Source organism: Mercenaria mercenaria, chromosome 2, assembly GCF_021730395.1.
Source record: "Mercenaria mercenaria strain notata chromosome 2, MADL_Memer_1, whole genome shotgun sequence".
NCBI lineage: Eukaryota > Metazoa > Mollusca > Bivalvia > Venerida > Veneridae > Mercenaria > Mercenaria mercenaria.
The window spans coordinates 44,212,081-44,230,223 of NC_069362.1; the positions used below are offsets into that span (position 1 = coordinate 44,212,081).

Genomic DNA, 18,143 nt, shown 5'->3' on the forward strand with positions numbered 1-18,143 from the left:
TGTCATCTAATTTATTACATTTCATCATTCAGATGCATAGATATTAAACCTCTGGTGGTTCAATTCATGCATATCTGAACTGTGATAAATTAGACAACAAAGCACTTGGAGGCCAGGTTTATTTGTTGAATGAACCCTTTCAAATATTGCTTTATATTGAAATGTTGCAGTAAATTTAAGATTTAAGATTTTGCTTGGTTGCATTCTGTGTTCTTATAGATTTTATTAACTATCACAGCAGCAATCTTTAATTGCCATGTGGTGACTATAAAAGGTCTCCCTGTACTTGGATTCAGTGTTGTTATATTTTCTGGTCCTTCTGGATCAGGCGTAAAAAAAAATTGTTTGTTCCTGGTATCTTAACCTACCCTAAATTTTTGGCTCGACCCTAAATGTTTTTATGGCCTTGGAGAATATTTTTTTCAACTTTTTAAAATTGCACTTTTTCTGCTTTAAACATGGTCAGTTATGTTAGAAGTCAACTTACTGATGCTTTAAAGGCATAACCCCCTTATTTGTATTCATTTTTTGACTCAAAAATAATTTCCGAAAGTCTCAATAAAAAAACAAATCCAAAAAAAAAAAAAAAAAAATTCTGACTTACCTACCTTAATTTTTTTAGCATGTTACTGGAAACAAAGAAATTTTTTTTGGCCTAATTTAACTTGTACTGAAAGCGGATATAAGTTTATGTGAAATACTGTTTAATACATCAATTAACCCTTAGCCTGCTGGCGGCAGATGATTCTGCCTTTGCGACCAGTGCAGACCAATATCAGCCTGCACATCTGTGCAGTCTGATCATGGTCTGCACAGTTCGCTATTCAGTCAGTAAATTTTCAGTGAAAACCCCTTTGAATAATAAGTAGTACTGTCCAAATTGAAAGATGGACCAGTCCATTATAGAAAAATAGCAGGGTAAGGGTTAATGAATAGTAACGTTTTATTAATCAAAGTCAACAGCATGAATAGTGCCAATCAAACATGTATATACATTCCTTTGTAAAAGTCTCTCAGACTCTGTGATATACTTTTTTGATACAACAAAATTGTTTTTATCAACCCAGGCCAACAACATGTATAGTATCAGACATATGGCATGTTGTGATTATACAGTGTTTGTTACTATCATAACACAGACTGATAGGTTTCTTCAAGCCGGCATCTGCAGCTATCAACTCTCCAAGACATTTCCCATCACTGCTGAACATCACAATATTGTTGGAGTTATATCCGCAAAGAAACACGGTTCCATCATCAGATACACAGAGACCGCAGCTGCCTTTCAGTCTTTTATCTCGTAGTTCCATCATAACTGTAGCATCCTTGTTTATACAGATGGCACCATCACTCCAATCTGTAACGATTATGTTATTACCACTTGCAGTCATATGTTGAGTCACTGAATTAAATATCACCTTGTCATTCTGATCTTTGTCAATAGATTTAATAAGTGTTCCTGTAGTATTGTACACGTTAACACCATCACCTGTAGATATCCATAACTCTTCAGCATATAAGGCCATTCCGTGCAAGTTCCCACCTACAATTGTTATACATCTCGTTTTTGACAAGGTCGAGCCAACAGATATAAACAGAATTTTGCCGTTGTACAATTTCACAGCTACTTGACTCTTACCAATACAACAGATGGCCGTTGGTATAGCATCTAGGCCAAAATGGTCCTTCATACTGTAGTTCAAGTCCAGTCTTTTAACTTTGTTATTACTGAAGTCAGTCAACAAGATCGTACCATCAGGAAGCTGGCAAACATCAGATATTACGCACGTTGATTTGTCATTTGCCATTCTCACATTTACCTCTTTCTTCGATTTCATTTTGTATTGTATTGGTTTGGATGGTTTCTTCTCTTCAGCCTCTGTTCGCACTTCTCCAAAAGTATTTGCGCTCATCACGGAAGTTATTAAATCTGTGTTTTCTGTGAAACAGACTGACTTTGTACCATTCGACTCAACATCAGCATGTAACTTGTTGGCTTCAGTTACAGTCTTCTTCATCAGTTTCATCTGAATGAACTGTTGAACTGCGTCCATACCAGCAACTGACTGCAGTTGCTCAGAAGTTTTCTTCAGGTTTTGTATCATGTTAGTAGATACGCTGATTTCCGACTCAATTTCTCCATTTATCTTGGCATAACTTTTGTCTAAAGATTCAGATGTCTCCCTTTTTAGTTTTCTGATATGTTCTATCAATCGTATTTTATCTTTCTCAAGCTTCTCTTCAATCTTGTTTCTTTGCTCTTCAAGAGATGTTTTATTCTTCTGTTGTTTAATGATCAGAGCCATAATGCGATCTGTTGCATTTCTAGTTTCATCTAACACGCGATTAATTTCAGTTTGATTAACACATGATTTTGGCTCGTCTTCTATTCTGATTACTCCCTCACATGATCTAAAGCAACACAAAACTAACAATATCATTTATGTAATGTTACAATTTTAAAATTACTTCTTTCCTTAGAATAGCACAATTAAACAATTTCGTCTTTATTGACTAAAATAGATATATTTTCGATATTGGTTGTGTTCAATTTATGGCAGTATTATTTGCCAGTGTCGTTTATCCGCACCTATATTCAACAGCTTCTCTAACTCCATAATTAAAAATCAAAGGAAAAGCTTGTTAACACTCTAGAGGCCACATTTTTTACCCTATCTTCATGAAACTTGTTTAGAATGTTTATCTTGATCTTTAGACCAAGTTTGAATCTGGGTCATGTTGGGCCAAAAATTAGGTCACTAGGCCAGATCAAAGGAAAATCTTGTTGACACTCTAGAGACCACATTTTAAGTTTGAAACTCATGAGAATTAATCAGAATGTTTGTCTTGATGACCTCTGGGTCAATTTCAGATCTGGGTCATGTTGGGTCAAAAACTAGGTCACTCAGTCAAATTAAAGGAAAAGCTTGTTAACACTGTAGAAGCCACATTTTTGACTGTATCATCATGAAACTTGGTCAAAATGTTTATCTTGATGATCTTTAGGCCAGGTTTGAATCTGGGTCATGTCAGGTCAGAAACTAGGTCACTAGGCAAGATCAAAGGAAAATCTTGTTAACACTCTGGAGATCACATTTTAAGTTTGAAATTCATGAGATTTGGTCAGAATGTTTGTCTTGATGATTTCTAGGTCAAGATTGAATTTTGGTCATATGGGGTCAAAAACTAGGTCACCCAGTCAAATCAAAGGAAAAGTTTGTTATCACTCTAGAGGCCACATTTATGAGTGTTTATCTTGATGACCTCTAGGCCAAGTTCGAATCTAGGTCATGTGGAGTCAAAAACTAGGTCACCCAGTCAAATCAAAGAAAAAACTTGTTAACACTCTAAGAGGCCATATTTATGACCCTATCTTTATGGAACTTGGTCAAAATGTTTATCTTGACGATCTTTAGGCCAAGTTCCAATCTGGGTCATGTGGGGTCAAAAACTAGGACACTAGGTCAGATCAAAGGAAAAGCTTGTTAGTCCCCTTCTGGTTGAAAACCAGTTTCGGGGAAGATAGGAATGCGCTTTTCCGTCATTCTGTCATTCCGTCATCCATCGTCCGCAATTCCGTGTCCGGTCCATAACTCTTTTATCCATGAAGGGATTTTAATATTACTTGGCATAAATGTTCCCCATGATGAGACGACGTGTCATGCGCAAAACCCGGCCCCTAGCTTAAAGGTCAAGGTCACAATTGGAGGTCAGAGGTCAACAGGGCTTTTTTCCCGTCCAGTCCATAACTCTCCCATCCATGAAGGGATTTTAATTTCACTTGGCACAATTGTACCTCATAATAAGATGATGTGTCATGCACAACTTTCAGACCCCTAGCTCAAAGGTCAAGGTCACACTTAGCAGTCAAATGTTAACATGGCATGAACAGGGTCCGTTTTGTGTCCGGTCCATAACTCTTTCATCCATGAAGGGATTTTAATATTACTTGGCACAGATGTTCCCCATGATAAGACGATGTGTCGTGCGCAAAACCCGCACCCCTACCTCAAAGGTCAAGGTCACAATTGGAGGTCAACGGTCAACAAGACTTTTTAGCTCGACTATTCATAGAATAGTAGGGCTATTGGACTCGCCCATGCGTCAGCGTCCGCATCGGCGTCCGCGTCCCGATTTGGTTAAGTTTTTGTATGTAAGCTGGTATCTCAGCAACCACTTGTGGGAATGGATTGAAACTTCACACACTTATTCACTGTGATAAATTGACTTACACTGCACAGGTTCCATAACTCTGTTTTGCTTTTTTACAAAATTATGCCCCTTTTTTGACTTAGAAATTTTGGGTTAAGGTTTTGTATGTAAGCTGGTATCTCAGTAACCACTTGTGGGAATAGATTGAAACTTCACACACTTATTTACTGTGATAAACTGACTTACATTGCACAGGTTCCAAAACTCTGTTTTGCTTTTTTACAAAATTATGCCCCTTTTTCGACTTAGAATTTTTTGGTCAAGGTTTTGTATGTAAGCTGGTATCTCAGTACTCACTAATTGGAATGGATTGAAACTTCACACACTTGTTCACTGTCATGATCTGACATGCACAAAGCAGGTCCCATAACTTTATTTCACTTTTTTACAAAATTATTCCCCTTTTTCAACATAGAATTTTTTGGTTAAGGTTTTGTATGTAAGCTGGTATCTCAGTACTCACTAATTGGAATGGATTGAAACTTCACACACTTGTTCACTGTCATGATCTGACATGCACAAAGCAGGTCCCATAACTTTATTTCACTTTTTTACAAAATTATTCCCCTTTTTCAACATAGAAATTTTTGGTTAAGTTTTTGTATGTAAGATGGTATCTCAGTACCCACTAATGGGAATGAATTGAAACTTCACACACTTGTCCACTGTCATGAACTGATAAGCACTATGCAGGTTCCATAACCCTATTTTGCTTTTTTACTAAATTATGCCCCTTCTTCGACTTTCGTATTTATTCAATCTACAAGGCTGTTGGATAGTCGAGCGTTGCTGTCCTCCGACAGCTCTTGTTTCCTGTCCGGTCCATAACTCTGTCATTCATTAAGGGATTTCAATATTACTTTGCACAGATGTTTCCTATGATGAGACCACATGTCATGCGCAAATCCCAGAGCCCTTGCTCAAAGGTCAAGGTCACCATGGGGGGTCAAATGTCAATAGGGCTTTTTTCCTGTCCGGTCCATAACTCTGCCATCCATGAAGTGATTTTGATATTACTTTGCACAAATGTTCCCCATGATGAGGCAACATGTCATACACACCACCCGGACCCCTAGCTCAAAGGTCAAGGTCACAGTTGGAGGCCAAAGGTCAATAGGGTTTTTTTCCTGTCCGGTCCAGAACTCTGTCATCCATCAAGGGATTACAATATTACTTTGCATAAATGTTCCCCATGTTGAGACGACGTGTCATGCACAACACCCAGAACCCTAGCTTAAAGGTCAAGGTCACACTTTGAGATCAAAGGTCAATAGGATTTTTTTCCTGTCCGGTCTATAACTTTGTCATGCAAAACAAGATTTAAATATCAGTTGGCACAAACATTTCCCTGGATGAAACAACATGTTGTGTGCAAAGCCCCGGCTCTAGGTCTAAGGTCAAGGTCATACTTAGAGGTCAGAGGTCAAATTCAAGAATGACTTTGTCTGGAGCATTTCTTCTTTATGCATGGAGGGATTTTAATGTAACTTGGCACAAATGTTCACCACTATGAGGCACAATTTTTTTAGAATTATGTAACTCACCACCATGAGAAGAATTGTCTTGCGCCAGAACCAGGTCCCTAGGTCCAAGGTCAAGGTCATACTTAGAGGTTAAAGGTCAAATTCAAGAATGACTTTGTCGGGAGCATTACTTCTTCATGCATGGAGGGATTTTGTTGTAACTTGGCACAAATGTTCATCACTATGAGGCACAATTTTTTTTAGAATTATGTCCCTTTGTTTTACTATAAATAGATTATATTGTAACTTTTTTATTTCTGGCCGTAGGGAGATATCGAGACCACTTTTCTGTGGTACAACATGCATGGTACATACTTATATTTTATAGATTTTCTTTTTGTTGTTACTATAAATACTTTTATGATAACTTTTTAGCTCACCTGAGCACAAAGTGCTCAAAGGTGAGCTTTAGTGATCGCCCTGTGTCCGTCGTCCGTCCGTCCGTCCGTCCGTCGTCAACAATTTGACTGTTAACACTCTAGAGGTCACATTTTTGGCCCAATCTTAATGAAACTTGGTCAGAATGTTACCCTCAATAAAATCTTGGACGAGTTCTATATTGGGTCATCTGGGATCAAAAACTAGGTCATCAGGTCAAATCAAAGGAAAAGCTTGTTAACACTCTAGAGGTCACATTTTTGGCCCAATCTTAATGAAACTTGGTCAGAATGTTACCCTCAATAAAATCTTGGACGAGTTCGATATTGGGTCATCTGGGGTCAAAAACTAAGTCACCAGGTCAAATCAAAGGAAAAGCTTGTTAACACTCTAGAGGTCACAATTTTGGCCCAATCTTAATGAAACTTGACCAGAATGTTAATCTTGATGATCTTAAGGTCCAGTTTGAATCTGGGTCATGTAGGATCAAAAACTAGGTCACCAGGTCAAATCAAAGGAAAAGCTAGTTTACACTGTAGAGGCCACATTTATGACCATATCATAATGAAACTTGGTCAGAATGTTAATCTTGATGATCTTAAGGCTAAGTATAAATCTGGGTCAGGTGGGGTCAAAAACTAGGTCACTAGGTCAGATCAAAGGAAAAGCTTGTTAACACTGTAGAGGCCATATTTATGACTGTATCTTCATGAAACTTAGTCAGAACGTTAAACTTGATGATCTTTAGGGCAAGTTTGAATCTGGGTCATGTCGGAACAAAAACTAGGTCACCAGGTCAAATCAAAGGAAAAGCTAGTTAACACTTTAGAGGCCACATTTATGACCATATCTTAATGAAACTTTGTCAGAATGTTAATCTTGATGATCTTTAGGTCAAGTTTAAATCAGTCGGGTTGGGGTCAGTTGGGGTCAAAAACTAGGTCACTAGGTCATATCAAAGGAAAACCTTGTTAACACTCTAGAGGCCACATTTATGACTGTATATTCATGAAACTTAGTCAGAATGTTAAACTTGATGATCTTTAGGTCAAGTTCGAATCTGGGTCATGTCGGGTCAAAAACTAGGTCACGGGGTCAAATCAAAGGAATGGCTAGTTAACACTTTAGAGGCCACATTTATGACCATATCTTAATGAAACTTGGTCAGAATGTGAATCTTAATGATCTTTAGGTCTGTAGGTCAGGTGAGCGATACAGGGCCTTCATGGCCCTCTTGTTGTATAATTGGCCAAAAAAAATTCCAAATGTAAAAACTGTATGTTTTTATATATGCAAATTTTAATCCAAGTGCTTTGTTATACACCCGAAGGGACGTATTATGTTATGGTCTGTGCGTGCGTCCGTCCGTTAGCAGTTTCGTGTCCGCTCTGTAACTCTTGAACCCCTTAAAGGATTTCAAAGAAACTTGACTCAAATGTTCACCACACCGAGACGACGTGCAGAGCGCATGTTTTGGATGTCTCATTTCAAGGTCAAGGTCACAGGGGTCAAAGGTCATATGAGTGTGTTTCGTGTCCACTCTGTAACTCTTGAACTGCTTGAAGGATTTCAAAGAAACTTGGCACAAATGTTCACCACACTGAGACGACATGCAGAGCATTTGTTTCAAATGACTAGCTTCAAGGTCAAGGTCACACTTAGGAGTGAAAGGTCATATATGACTTTGCTGTGTCCGCTCTGTAACTCTTTAACTGCTTGAAGGATTTCAAAGAAACTTCGCACAAATGTTCACCACACTGAGGCGACATGCAGAGTGCATGTTTTGGATGACTCGCTTCAAGGTCAAGGTCACACTTAGGGGTCAGAGGTCATATATGACTTTGCTTTGTGTATATTGCTATGCATTGCAGTGCTCTTGTTTTTATTTGGCAGATCCCTTTTTGTTCTCTTACAATAATTTTTTTATACGCCCGTTTGAAAAACGGGACGTATTATGGGAACGCCCCTGGCGGGCGGGCGGCGTCCACAGACTTTGTCCAGAGCATATCTTCTACATGCATGGAGGGATTTTGATGAAACTTGGCACAGTTGTTCACCATCATGAGACAGAGTGTCGTGCGCAAGAACCAGGTCCCTAGGTCTAAGGTCAAGGTCACACTTAGAGGTTAAAGGTCAAATTCAAAAATGACTTTGTCTGGAGCAAATCTTCTACATGCATGGAGGGATTTTGATGAAACTTGGCACAGTTGTTCACCATCATGAGAGGGAGTGTCATGCGCAAGAACCAGGTCCCTAGGTCTAAGGTCAAGGTCACACTTAGAGGTCAAAGGATACAAGAATGAAAACTTTGTCCGGAGCATTTCTTCTTCATGCATAGAGGGATTTTGATATAACTTGGCACAAATGTTCACCACCATGAGACGAAGTGTCATGCGCAAGAAGCAGGTCCCTAGGTCTAAGGTCAAGGTCACACTTAGAGGCCAAAGGTCAGATACAAGAATGATTTTGTTTGAAGCATTTCTTCTTCATGCATGGAGGGATTTTGATGTAACTTGGCACAACTATACACCATCATGAGACGAAGTGTCATGCACATTTCCTTTCTTTAGAATTACTTCCCTTTGTTGTTACTATTAATAGCTTATATTGTAACTTTTTCATTACTAGTCGCAGGTCCCTAGGTCTAAGGTCAAGGTCACACTTAGAGGTCAAAGGTCAAATTCAAGAATGACTGTCCGGAGCATATCTTCTTCATGCATGGAGGGATTTTGATGAAAGTTGGCACAATTGTTCATCATCATGAGATGGAGTGTCATGCGCAAAAACCAGGTCCATAGGTCTAAGGTCAAGGTCACACTTAGAGGTCAAAGGATACAAGAAAGAAAACTTTGTCCAGAGCATATCTTTTTCATGCATGGAGGGATTTTGATATAACTTGGCACAAATGTTCACCACCACGAGATGGAGTGTCATGCGCAAGAACCAGGTCCCTTGGTCTAAGGTCAAGGTCACACTTAGAGGTCAACGGATACAAGAATGAAAACCTTGTCCGGAGCATTTCTTCTTCATGCATAGAGGGATTTTGATATAACTTGGCACAAATGTTCACCACCACGAGACGGAGTGTCATGCGCAAAAACCAGGTCCCTAGGACTAAGGTCAAGGTCACAGAGGCCAAAGGTCAGATACAAGAATGACTTTGTCCGAAGCATTTCTTCTTCATGCATGGAGGGATTTTGATGTAACTTGGCACAATTATACACCATCATGAAACGAAGTGTCATGCGCAGTTCCCTTCTTTAGAATTACTTCACTTTGTTGTTACTATAAATAGCCTATATTGTAAGTTTTTCATTACTAGTCGTAGGGAAAAATCGAGACCACTTTTCTGTAGTACAACATGCATGCTACATCCAATTTTGAGGAGTATTTTGACCAATCTCTACCTGATAAAGATTTTTATTGTGGACTTAACTTAAGATTAACTTCCATTAGTTGTTACTATAAATAACTTATATTGTAACTTTTTTATAATTGACCCTAGGAAAAAAACAAGACCACTTTTCTTTGGTACAACATAGATGTTACTTTCCAATTTTAGGTGTATTTTAAGGTATCTCTACCTGGTAAGGAGTTTTTTGTGGACTTAGAAAAACAAAAGACTTACAATGATTACTAAACAACCACAAAATTAAAATTCCATTTGCAAATACAGGTGCTAGATTAAAGAAATTTGCTGTGACGGGGTATATTGTGACATTCTGGCACTCTTGTTGTTGTTCCTGTCCTTTGGGCTTCAACAGTCAAGTTCTTTAAATTTTGCTCCCATCCTCTGATGTAACCTTTCAGGCATATATTGCCCCGCTTGGCGGCGCTCTTGTTATATTATATTGTATATATAGTACAATATTGTTTATACATCATTGACAGATATCAGTTCATTATGTTATACTGCAGTAGAGAAAATTAGGTGCCTTCCAGTAGGGGACTTTGTATTGCATGGCAGTACTTCATTCACTTGTTAACACTCTAGGGGCCACATTTTTTATTTAATCTTCATAAAACTTGGTCAGAATGTTTGGTATCATGAAGTCTTTTATGATTTTGACTCTGGGTCATGTAGGGTCAAAAACTAGGTCACTTAGTACAATGAAAGAAAAAGCTTGTTAATACTCTAGAGGCCACTTTTTTGCTCCAATCTCGAAACTTTGTCAGAATGTTTGTTTTCATGAAATCACGGATGAGTTTTAATCTGGGCCATCCGAGGTCAAAAACTAGGTCGCTAGGTCAAATGAAAGAAAATGCTTGTTTACACTTTGGCCACATTTTTGGTCCAATCTTAATGATAATTCATCAGAATATTTGTCTCCATTAAATTTCGGACAGGTTAAAAATTAGGTCCGGTTAGGTAAAAAACTAGGTTACTAGGCCAAATGGAAGAAAAAAAACACTAGAGGCCACATTTTTGCTTTAATCTTCATGAAACTTGGTTAGAATGTTTATCTCCTTGAAAACTCAGACGATTTTGAAACTGGGTCATGTGATGTCAAAAACTGGGTCATTAGGTCAGACATGTTTGCTATGGTGTGTTACTCTGGTGAGTGACCTAGGGCCTTCATGGCCCTCTTGTTTACCCTTCATTACCCAGATTCGAAATCATACAGGACTTCATAATACAAAACAGTCTGACCAAGTTTTATGACGATTGAATAAAAAATGTGGCCCCTAGAGCGTAAACAAGCCTTTTCTTTGATTTGACCTGGTGACCTAGTTTTTGACCCCACGTGACCCAGATAAATACTTACTTGAGATTTCATAGAGACAAACATTCTGACCAAGTTTCATGCACATCAGATGAAAAATGCAACCCCTATTGAATACACAAAGTTTTTCTTAGATTTGACCAGGTGACCTAGTTTTTTTACCCAAAATGATCCATATTCTAACTTTAACTGGGTTTAATTAGGACAAACATTCTGACCAATTCTCATGAGTTTCAAACTTAAAATGTGGTCTCTAGAATGTAAACAAGATTTTCCTTTGATCTGGCCTAGTGACCTTGTTTTTGAACCCAAATGACCCAGATTCAAACCTAAAGATCATTAAGATAAACATTTTGACAAAGTTTCATGAAGATAGGATCATAAAATGTGGCCTCTAGAGTGTTAACAAGCTTTTCCTTTAATTTGACCGGGTGAACTAGTTTTTGACCCCACACGACCCAGATTCAAACTTGACCTACAGGTCATCAATACAAAACATTCTGACCATTTCTCATGAGTTTCAAACTTAAAGTGTGGAGTGTTAACAAGATTTTCCTTTGATCTAGCTGAGTGACCTAGTTTTTGACCCCACATTACCCATTTTAGAACTTGGCCTAGAGGTCATCAAGATAAACCGTTTGACAAAGTTTCATGAAGATAGAATCATAAATATGGCCTTTAGAGTGTTAACAAGTTTTTCCTTTGATTTGAGTGGGTGACCTAGTTCTTAACCCAACATAACACAGATTCAAACCTGGCCTTTAGATCATCAAGATAAACATTCTGACCAAGTCTCATGAAGATAGGGTCATATATGTGGCCTCTGGAGTGTTAACAAGATTTTCCTTTTGATCTGGCCTACTGACCAAGTTTTATAAAGATTGGATTACAGCTGTGGTCTCTAGAGTGTTAACAAGGTATTAAATGTTGACGCACGACGCCAGACAATGACTGGTCACAATAGCTCACCTTGAGCACTTCATGCTCTGGTCAGCTAAAAAAACAAACAAACAAATAAAAGAACAAGTGTGGAGTTTGAATAGTTAAGTACCAGTATATGTTTGGAGTTTTAAAGCTTTAAGTATGTCTGGAGTTTTAAATAAATATGCACAGAACAGTAGATTCTACCGAATCACTCTGAAAAGAGGTCTAGTTTGAACTGTCAGAAAGTGTAACAGCACAGCTATACATTTAAATTTACTTTAAAAATACAATATAGGGAAGTTACCTATGTTCTGTGGCTATACACATGACACAGTAGACCATATCGTGTGTTCCACAATACATTTCAATATCTTGGTCCGGATGGTAATAGCATTTCGTCTTAGCAATCAAAGGACCCTGTTTGGCATCATCCCTGTCAAGAAGTTTATGTGCTCGGGTTGCCTTTTGCCGACCATGATGCCTGGTGCACGTTGTACAGAGATATTCTTGACATTCAGGGCAATATTTGAAAGCTTCTTCTCTGATATTGTCTTCTCCGCAAGGTGTGCAAGGGAACTCAATGTCCACATCAGAACCATCTTTTAATGATGGTAAGTCACCCCTTTCAGCCATTCTGCAGATATTTTAAAATTAGGATTATATACCGTGTAATTCAAAATTTATTTTAGCAAGCTAATTTATTTCATTATATGTTATTTGTATCAGGAGGCAGTTCGGAGTACGGTTATTTATCAAAAATGCATCTAGTACGACTTAGCATTGTGAAGAAGGCTATTAACTTATCGAGTAACGTAATACATGACTATGTTGTTGATATTTGCAGAGAAAATATAATTTGCAGACCAAATTATCAAAAAGAAAAAGAACTTATAATTATATCGCTTAATTAACAACAGTTACTTTTATAACTACAATGACTGCCAGAATTTAAACATAACTTGAACATGAAGCTTAAACACAAGTGTTTTGTAAACATTAAATTGTGTTGTCATCAAGAAAGTAATGTAGAAGTTACTGATAAGTACGTACATGCTACCTTGTCAGAATTGTCAGTTTTGTCACAAAATTAATTAAAAAAAGATACAAGTATAAATTTTGAAATACACTTCCTTTATGACTCTAATGATTTAAATCGCATGCTAATATTGAACATGTAATAGAAGTTGTTTGTAAACATGTAAAAAAGCATACACCCTGTGATGGCATGTCCCGTTTACAGTCCCAAGATCACTATGACCTTGACCTTAGACCTACTGATACCCAAAACATGAGGGATCATTTACTGACCAAATGCAATCATTTTATGAAGTAGATGGACTGTACACAAAAGCGTTTTATAGTTATTGAGCTGAAACCATTTTCACTTTCAAAGGCAGAGTGACACTGACATTTGACATTCTGCCTAAAACAAAAAATAGACAAAAAGATCACTTGCCACTCATCGATGTGGGTTTGAGCCTCACTCGGGGCATTGAATTCTTCCTGTGAGGAAGCCATTCAGCTGGTTAACACTCTAAGTCCACAGTTTAAAAAATTGGTCAGAATGTTTGTCTTGATTACGTCTAGGTCAAGTTTGAGTCTGGGTCATGTGGGGTCAAAAACTAGGTCACCCAGTCAGATCAAAGGAAAAACTTATTAACATTCTAGAGGCCACAGTTGTGACGCTACATTTATGAAACTTGGTCAGAATGTTTGTCGTGATGATCTCTGTGTCAAGTTTGAAACTGGGTCATGTGTGGTCAAAAACTTGATCAGTAGTTCAGATCAACTCTGGTGAGTGATATAGGGCCATCAGGCACCTTGTTAGCTCACCAGAGCTCAAGGTGAGCTTTTGTGATCGCCCTGTGTCCGTTGTCGTCAACAATTTGACTGTTAACACTCTAGAGGTCACAGTTTTGGCCCAATTTTAATGAAACTTGGCCAGAATGTTACCCTCAATAAAATCTTGGAAGAGATTTATGACAATACTTCTATGAAACTTGGTCAGAATGTTAATCTTGATGATATTTAGGCCAAGTTCGAATCTGGGTCATCTAAGATCAGAAACTAGGTAACCGGGTCAAATCAAAGGAAAAGCTTCTTAACACTCTTAGAGGCCACATTTATAACCCTATCTTCATAGAAACTTGGCCAGAATGTTTATGTTCATGACCTTTAGGCCAAGTTTGAATCTGGGTTATGTGGGGTCAAAAACTAGGTAACCAGGTCAAATCAAAGGAAAAGCTTAACAATCTAGTGGCCACATTTATGACTCTATCTTCATGAAACCTGGTCAGAATATTTATCTTGATGATCTCTGGGCCAGGTTTGAATCTTGATCATGTGGGGTCAAAAACTAGGTCACTAAGCCAGATCAAAGGAAAATCTTGTTAACACTCTGTAGACCACATTTTAAGTTTGAAACTCATGAGAATTAGTCAAAATGTTTGTCTTGATGACCTCTAAATCAAGTTCGATTCTGGGTCATGTGGGTAAAAAAAACTAGGCCACCTAGTCAAATTAAAGGAAAAGCTTGTTAACACTCTAGAGGCCATATTTATGACCGTATCATCATGAAACTTGGCCAGAATGTTTATCTTGATGATCTTTAGGCCATCTTTGAATCTGGGCCAAGTGGGGTCAAAAACTTGGTCACTAGGCAAGATCAAAGGAATATCTTGTTAACACTCTAGAGACCACATTTTAAGTTTGAAACTCATGAGAATTGGTCAGAAAGTTTTTCTTGATGATTTCTAGGTCAAATTTGAATCTGGGTCATGTGGTGTCAAAAACTAGGTCACCCAGTCAAATTAAAGGAAAAGCTTGTTAACACCCTAGAGGCCACATTTACGACCCTATCTTCATGAAACTTGGTCAGAATGTTTATCTTGACGGCCTTTAGGCCAAGTTTAAATATGGATCATTTGGGGTCAAAAACTAAGTCACCTGATCAAATCAAAGGAAAAGCTTGTTAACATTCTAAGAGGCCATATTATGATCCTATCTTCCTGAAACTTGGTCAGGATGTTTATCTTGATGATCTTTAGGCCAGATTTGAATCTGGGTCATGTGGGGTCAAAAACTGGGGCACTAGGTCAGATCAAAGGAAAATATTGTTAACACTCTAGGGGCCACATCTTTGATTCAATCTTCATAAAACTTAGTCAGAATGTTTGGTATCATGAAGTCTTATATGATTTCAATTCTGGGTCATGTAGGGTAAAAAACTAGGTCACTTGGTACAATCAAAGGAAAAGCTTGTTTATACTCTAATCTGGGTCATGTGGGGTCAAAAACTAGGTCACTAGGTCAAATGAAAGAAAATGCTTGTTTACATTCAGGCATATTTTTGGTCCAATCTTAATGAAAATTTGTCAGAATATTTGTCTCCACGAATTTTGGGCTGGTTAAAAATTAGGTCCGGTTGGCAAAAAAACTAGGTTACTAGGTCAAATCAAAGAAAAAAAAACACTAGAGGCTACATTTTTGCTCCAATCTTCATGAATCTTAGAATCTTGAAAACTCATACGAGTTTGAAACTCGATCATGTGGTGTCAAAAACTGGGTCAGTGAGTCAAACACATTTGTTGTGGTGTGTTACTCTGGTGAGTGGCCTAGGGTCATCATGGCCCTCTTGTTTTTAAATTAGCACAGAAAAGAGAACCCCTTCTTAATTTTATAGGTAACACCCCTGCTTACTGTCAAGACTTTAAACAGAACAAAAATCTAGATCATACAATTTCAGTATGGTTTAAAAGTCTCTCATTTACTGTCCCCTAAAGAATAGAGTCAAAATTGTTGCTTTTAACCGTTTTTAAAATAATATCCAATAAAATAATTATTGCATGAAACTGAGAAAATGCCCAAGTATATTGATGAAGATTAATGAGATATTTATATTATACTATAAGTAGATCTAATTATGCATTGCTACAATGTCAATTTCGAACCTAGTTTCGATTTCAACTAAACTGGGTCAGAGGTTAATCATCGTTTAAAAACAAAACTATTCATAAATTATCATTATTGAACATTCCCGCCTTTGTTGATATAATGCAAAGTAGATTGTGTCTGAAATCAGTAGTCCTCCACCTCTGATACATGTGGGGAAGTTGGCAGTTACTTGCGGAGCGCAGGTTTATACTGGTACAGAACACTGGTTAGGTTAACTGCCCACCGTTACATGACTGAAATACTGTTGAAAAACGGCGTTAAACCCAAAACAAACAAACTAATACATATTAAACTAAAATAAAAAGGTTCAAACTAAAACAAAATTAAATATACCCTTTTCCGAACGTCTTTGTTCTTGTTTCGGTTTTAAGTAAACGGTGTAATGTGTGAAATATTCTACTTGTGTTATCCCATATTTAAAGACCTGCTCCAGTCCTACCTTTTAACCTTAAATTGTCACTGAAAAAGCATGAAAATCCTGAATGTGAACTATGAAATAAAGTGTGGCGTGTGGCCGTTAACTGTTACCTATTGTAATCATGGGTTGCATACACACAATTGAATTTGAATAGCCGCAGAGCAGGGCTTTAAGATAAACTCTGTGGTGAGTAGCCTGGACTGAATTGATAATTAATCTGTGTTCTCTAATCTCAGTTACCTCCAACTAGACAAAAAAAGAAACAGGAAAAGTAGGAAAAAGGTATACAAGTCGTAAAAAAAAATTGTTTCCGGTATCCCGACCTACAATTTTTGGCCCAACCCTAAATGTTTTTATGGCCTTGGAGAATACTTTTTTGAACTTTTTAACAAAAAGTTTAAAAACTGCACTTTTTATGCTTTAAACATGGTCAGTGATGTTAGAAATCAACTTACTGATGCTCTAAAGGCATAACCCCCTTATTATGCCCCCCTTCAAGATGACCCCTATTGATTTTGAGATCAGTAGGTCAAAGGTGAAGGTCACAGTGACCCAGAACAGTTGAACGCTTTCCGGATGATAACTCAAGAATGCTTGGGTCTAGGATCATGAAAGTTGATAGGGAGGTTGGTTATGACCAGCAGATAACCCTAATGATTTTGAGGCCAGTAGCTCAAAGTTCAAGGTCACAGTGACCAGGAACAGTTTAACGGTTTAAGGATGATAACTCAAGAACGCTTGAGCCTAGGATCACGAAAGTTGATAGGGAGGTTGATCATGACCAGCAGATGACCCCTATTGATTTTGAGGTCAGTAGGCCAAAGGTCAAGGACACAGGGACCTGGAACAGTAAAACCGTTTCCAGATGGTAACTTGAGAAAGCTTGGGTTTAGGACCAAGAATCTTAATAGGGAGGTTGATCATGACCAGCAGATGACCCCTATTGATTTTAAGGTCAGTAGGTCAAAGGTCAGGGTCACAGTGACCTGGAACAGTTAAAATGTGTCCAGACAATAACTTGAGAATGCTTTGGCCTAGGATCACGAAACTTAATAGGGAGGTTTATCATGACCAGCAGATGACCCCTATTGATTTTGAGGTCAATAGTCAAAGGTCAAGGTCACTTTCAGCGAGAACAGCGGAACTTTTGTGCACTGTGACCAAATAATTTCTGTTCCTTGTGCATTTACTGAAAGCATCAAGGGGGGCATTTTGTGTTCTACGAGCTCTTGTTTGTATTCATTTTTTTTTTGACAAAAAAATAATTTCCGAAAAGTCTCACTTAATAGAAAAAAATCAAAAAAAAAAAAAAAAATCCGACCTACCTACCCTAATTTTTAGCTCATCTGAGCATGTAGTGCTCAAGGTGAGCTTTTGTGATTGCCCTGTGTCATTTCTCCTCCATCATCAGTCGTCCGTTGTCAACAATTTTACTGTTAACACTGTAGAGGACACAATTTTGGCCCAATCTTAATGAAACTTAGTCAGAATGTTACCCTCAATAAAATCTTGGACGAATTAGATAATGGGTCATCTGGGGTCAAAACTAGGTCACCAGGTCAAATGAAAGGAAAAGCTTGTCACAGGGGTGTGGAATTCCTGTGTCCGACTTGTCCGACTCAGGACTTTTTGCCGGCGGACAAGTGCATTTTTTCATTCCACTTGTCCGCAGACAAGCATACATTTTCAGGTATAAATTGAGCAAAAAGCAAAAATAATTTAGTAACGCTGTTACTAGAAGTTAATGGAGGAGATAAAATAATCTTATCTACGAAATCCATGTTTTACCCACTGAGGGCCTCTTGATTGCTGCAGTTTTGGAAAACCATACATTTGTGTCTAAATACAGCATCTTTTTCCGTGCTCTGATTGGCTCTTGTTCTTAGTCTCGCGTAATTTTTGCACACGGTAAGGCCAGCATTTTTTAATTTTCTGGTTTACGGGAGCGCCGACCCTATTTTTTGACAAAACAAAATAAAAATAAAAGTCATTTTCAGTATTTTTATTTTC

The 18,143-nt window shown here is 37.9% G+C and overlaps 2 protein-coding genes across 3 annotated transcripts in view; one reads left to right on the plus strand and one right to left on the minus strand.

Moving 5' to 3' along the window:
- Positions 1-18,143, plus strand: part of LOC123563842 (AP-5 complex subunit zeta-1-like) — a 74,778-nt gene that overhangs the window by 24,864 nt on the left and 31,771 nt on the right. The window lies entirely within an intron of this gene.
- The window catches only part of LOC123563843 (uncharacterized), a 31,640-nt gene continuing 13,935 nt past the window's right edge, over positions 439-18,143 (minus strand). The window contains exons 1-3 of one of the 2 annotated variants that reach the window (XM_045356914.2): positions 16,049-16,196; positions 12,066-12,395; positions 439-2,412 (exon numbers count right to left, since the gene is read on the minus strand). In XM_045356914.2, the coding sequence (XP_045212849.2) occupies positions 1,059-2,412; positions 12,066-12,394 (1,683 nt within the window). In that variant the 5' untranslated portion in view covers position 12,395; positions 16,049-16,196 and the 3' untranslated portion in view covers positions 439-1,058. Of the gene's footprint in view, positions 2,413-12,065; positions 12,396-16,048; positions 16,197-18,143 lie in introns of those variants that run through there. The other variant, XM_045356913.2, reaches the window with a different exon arrangement.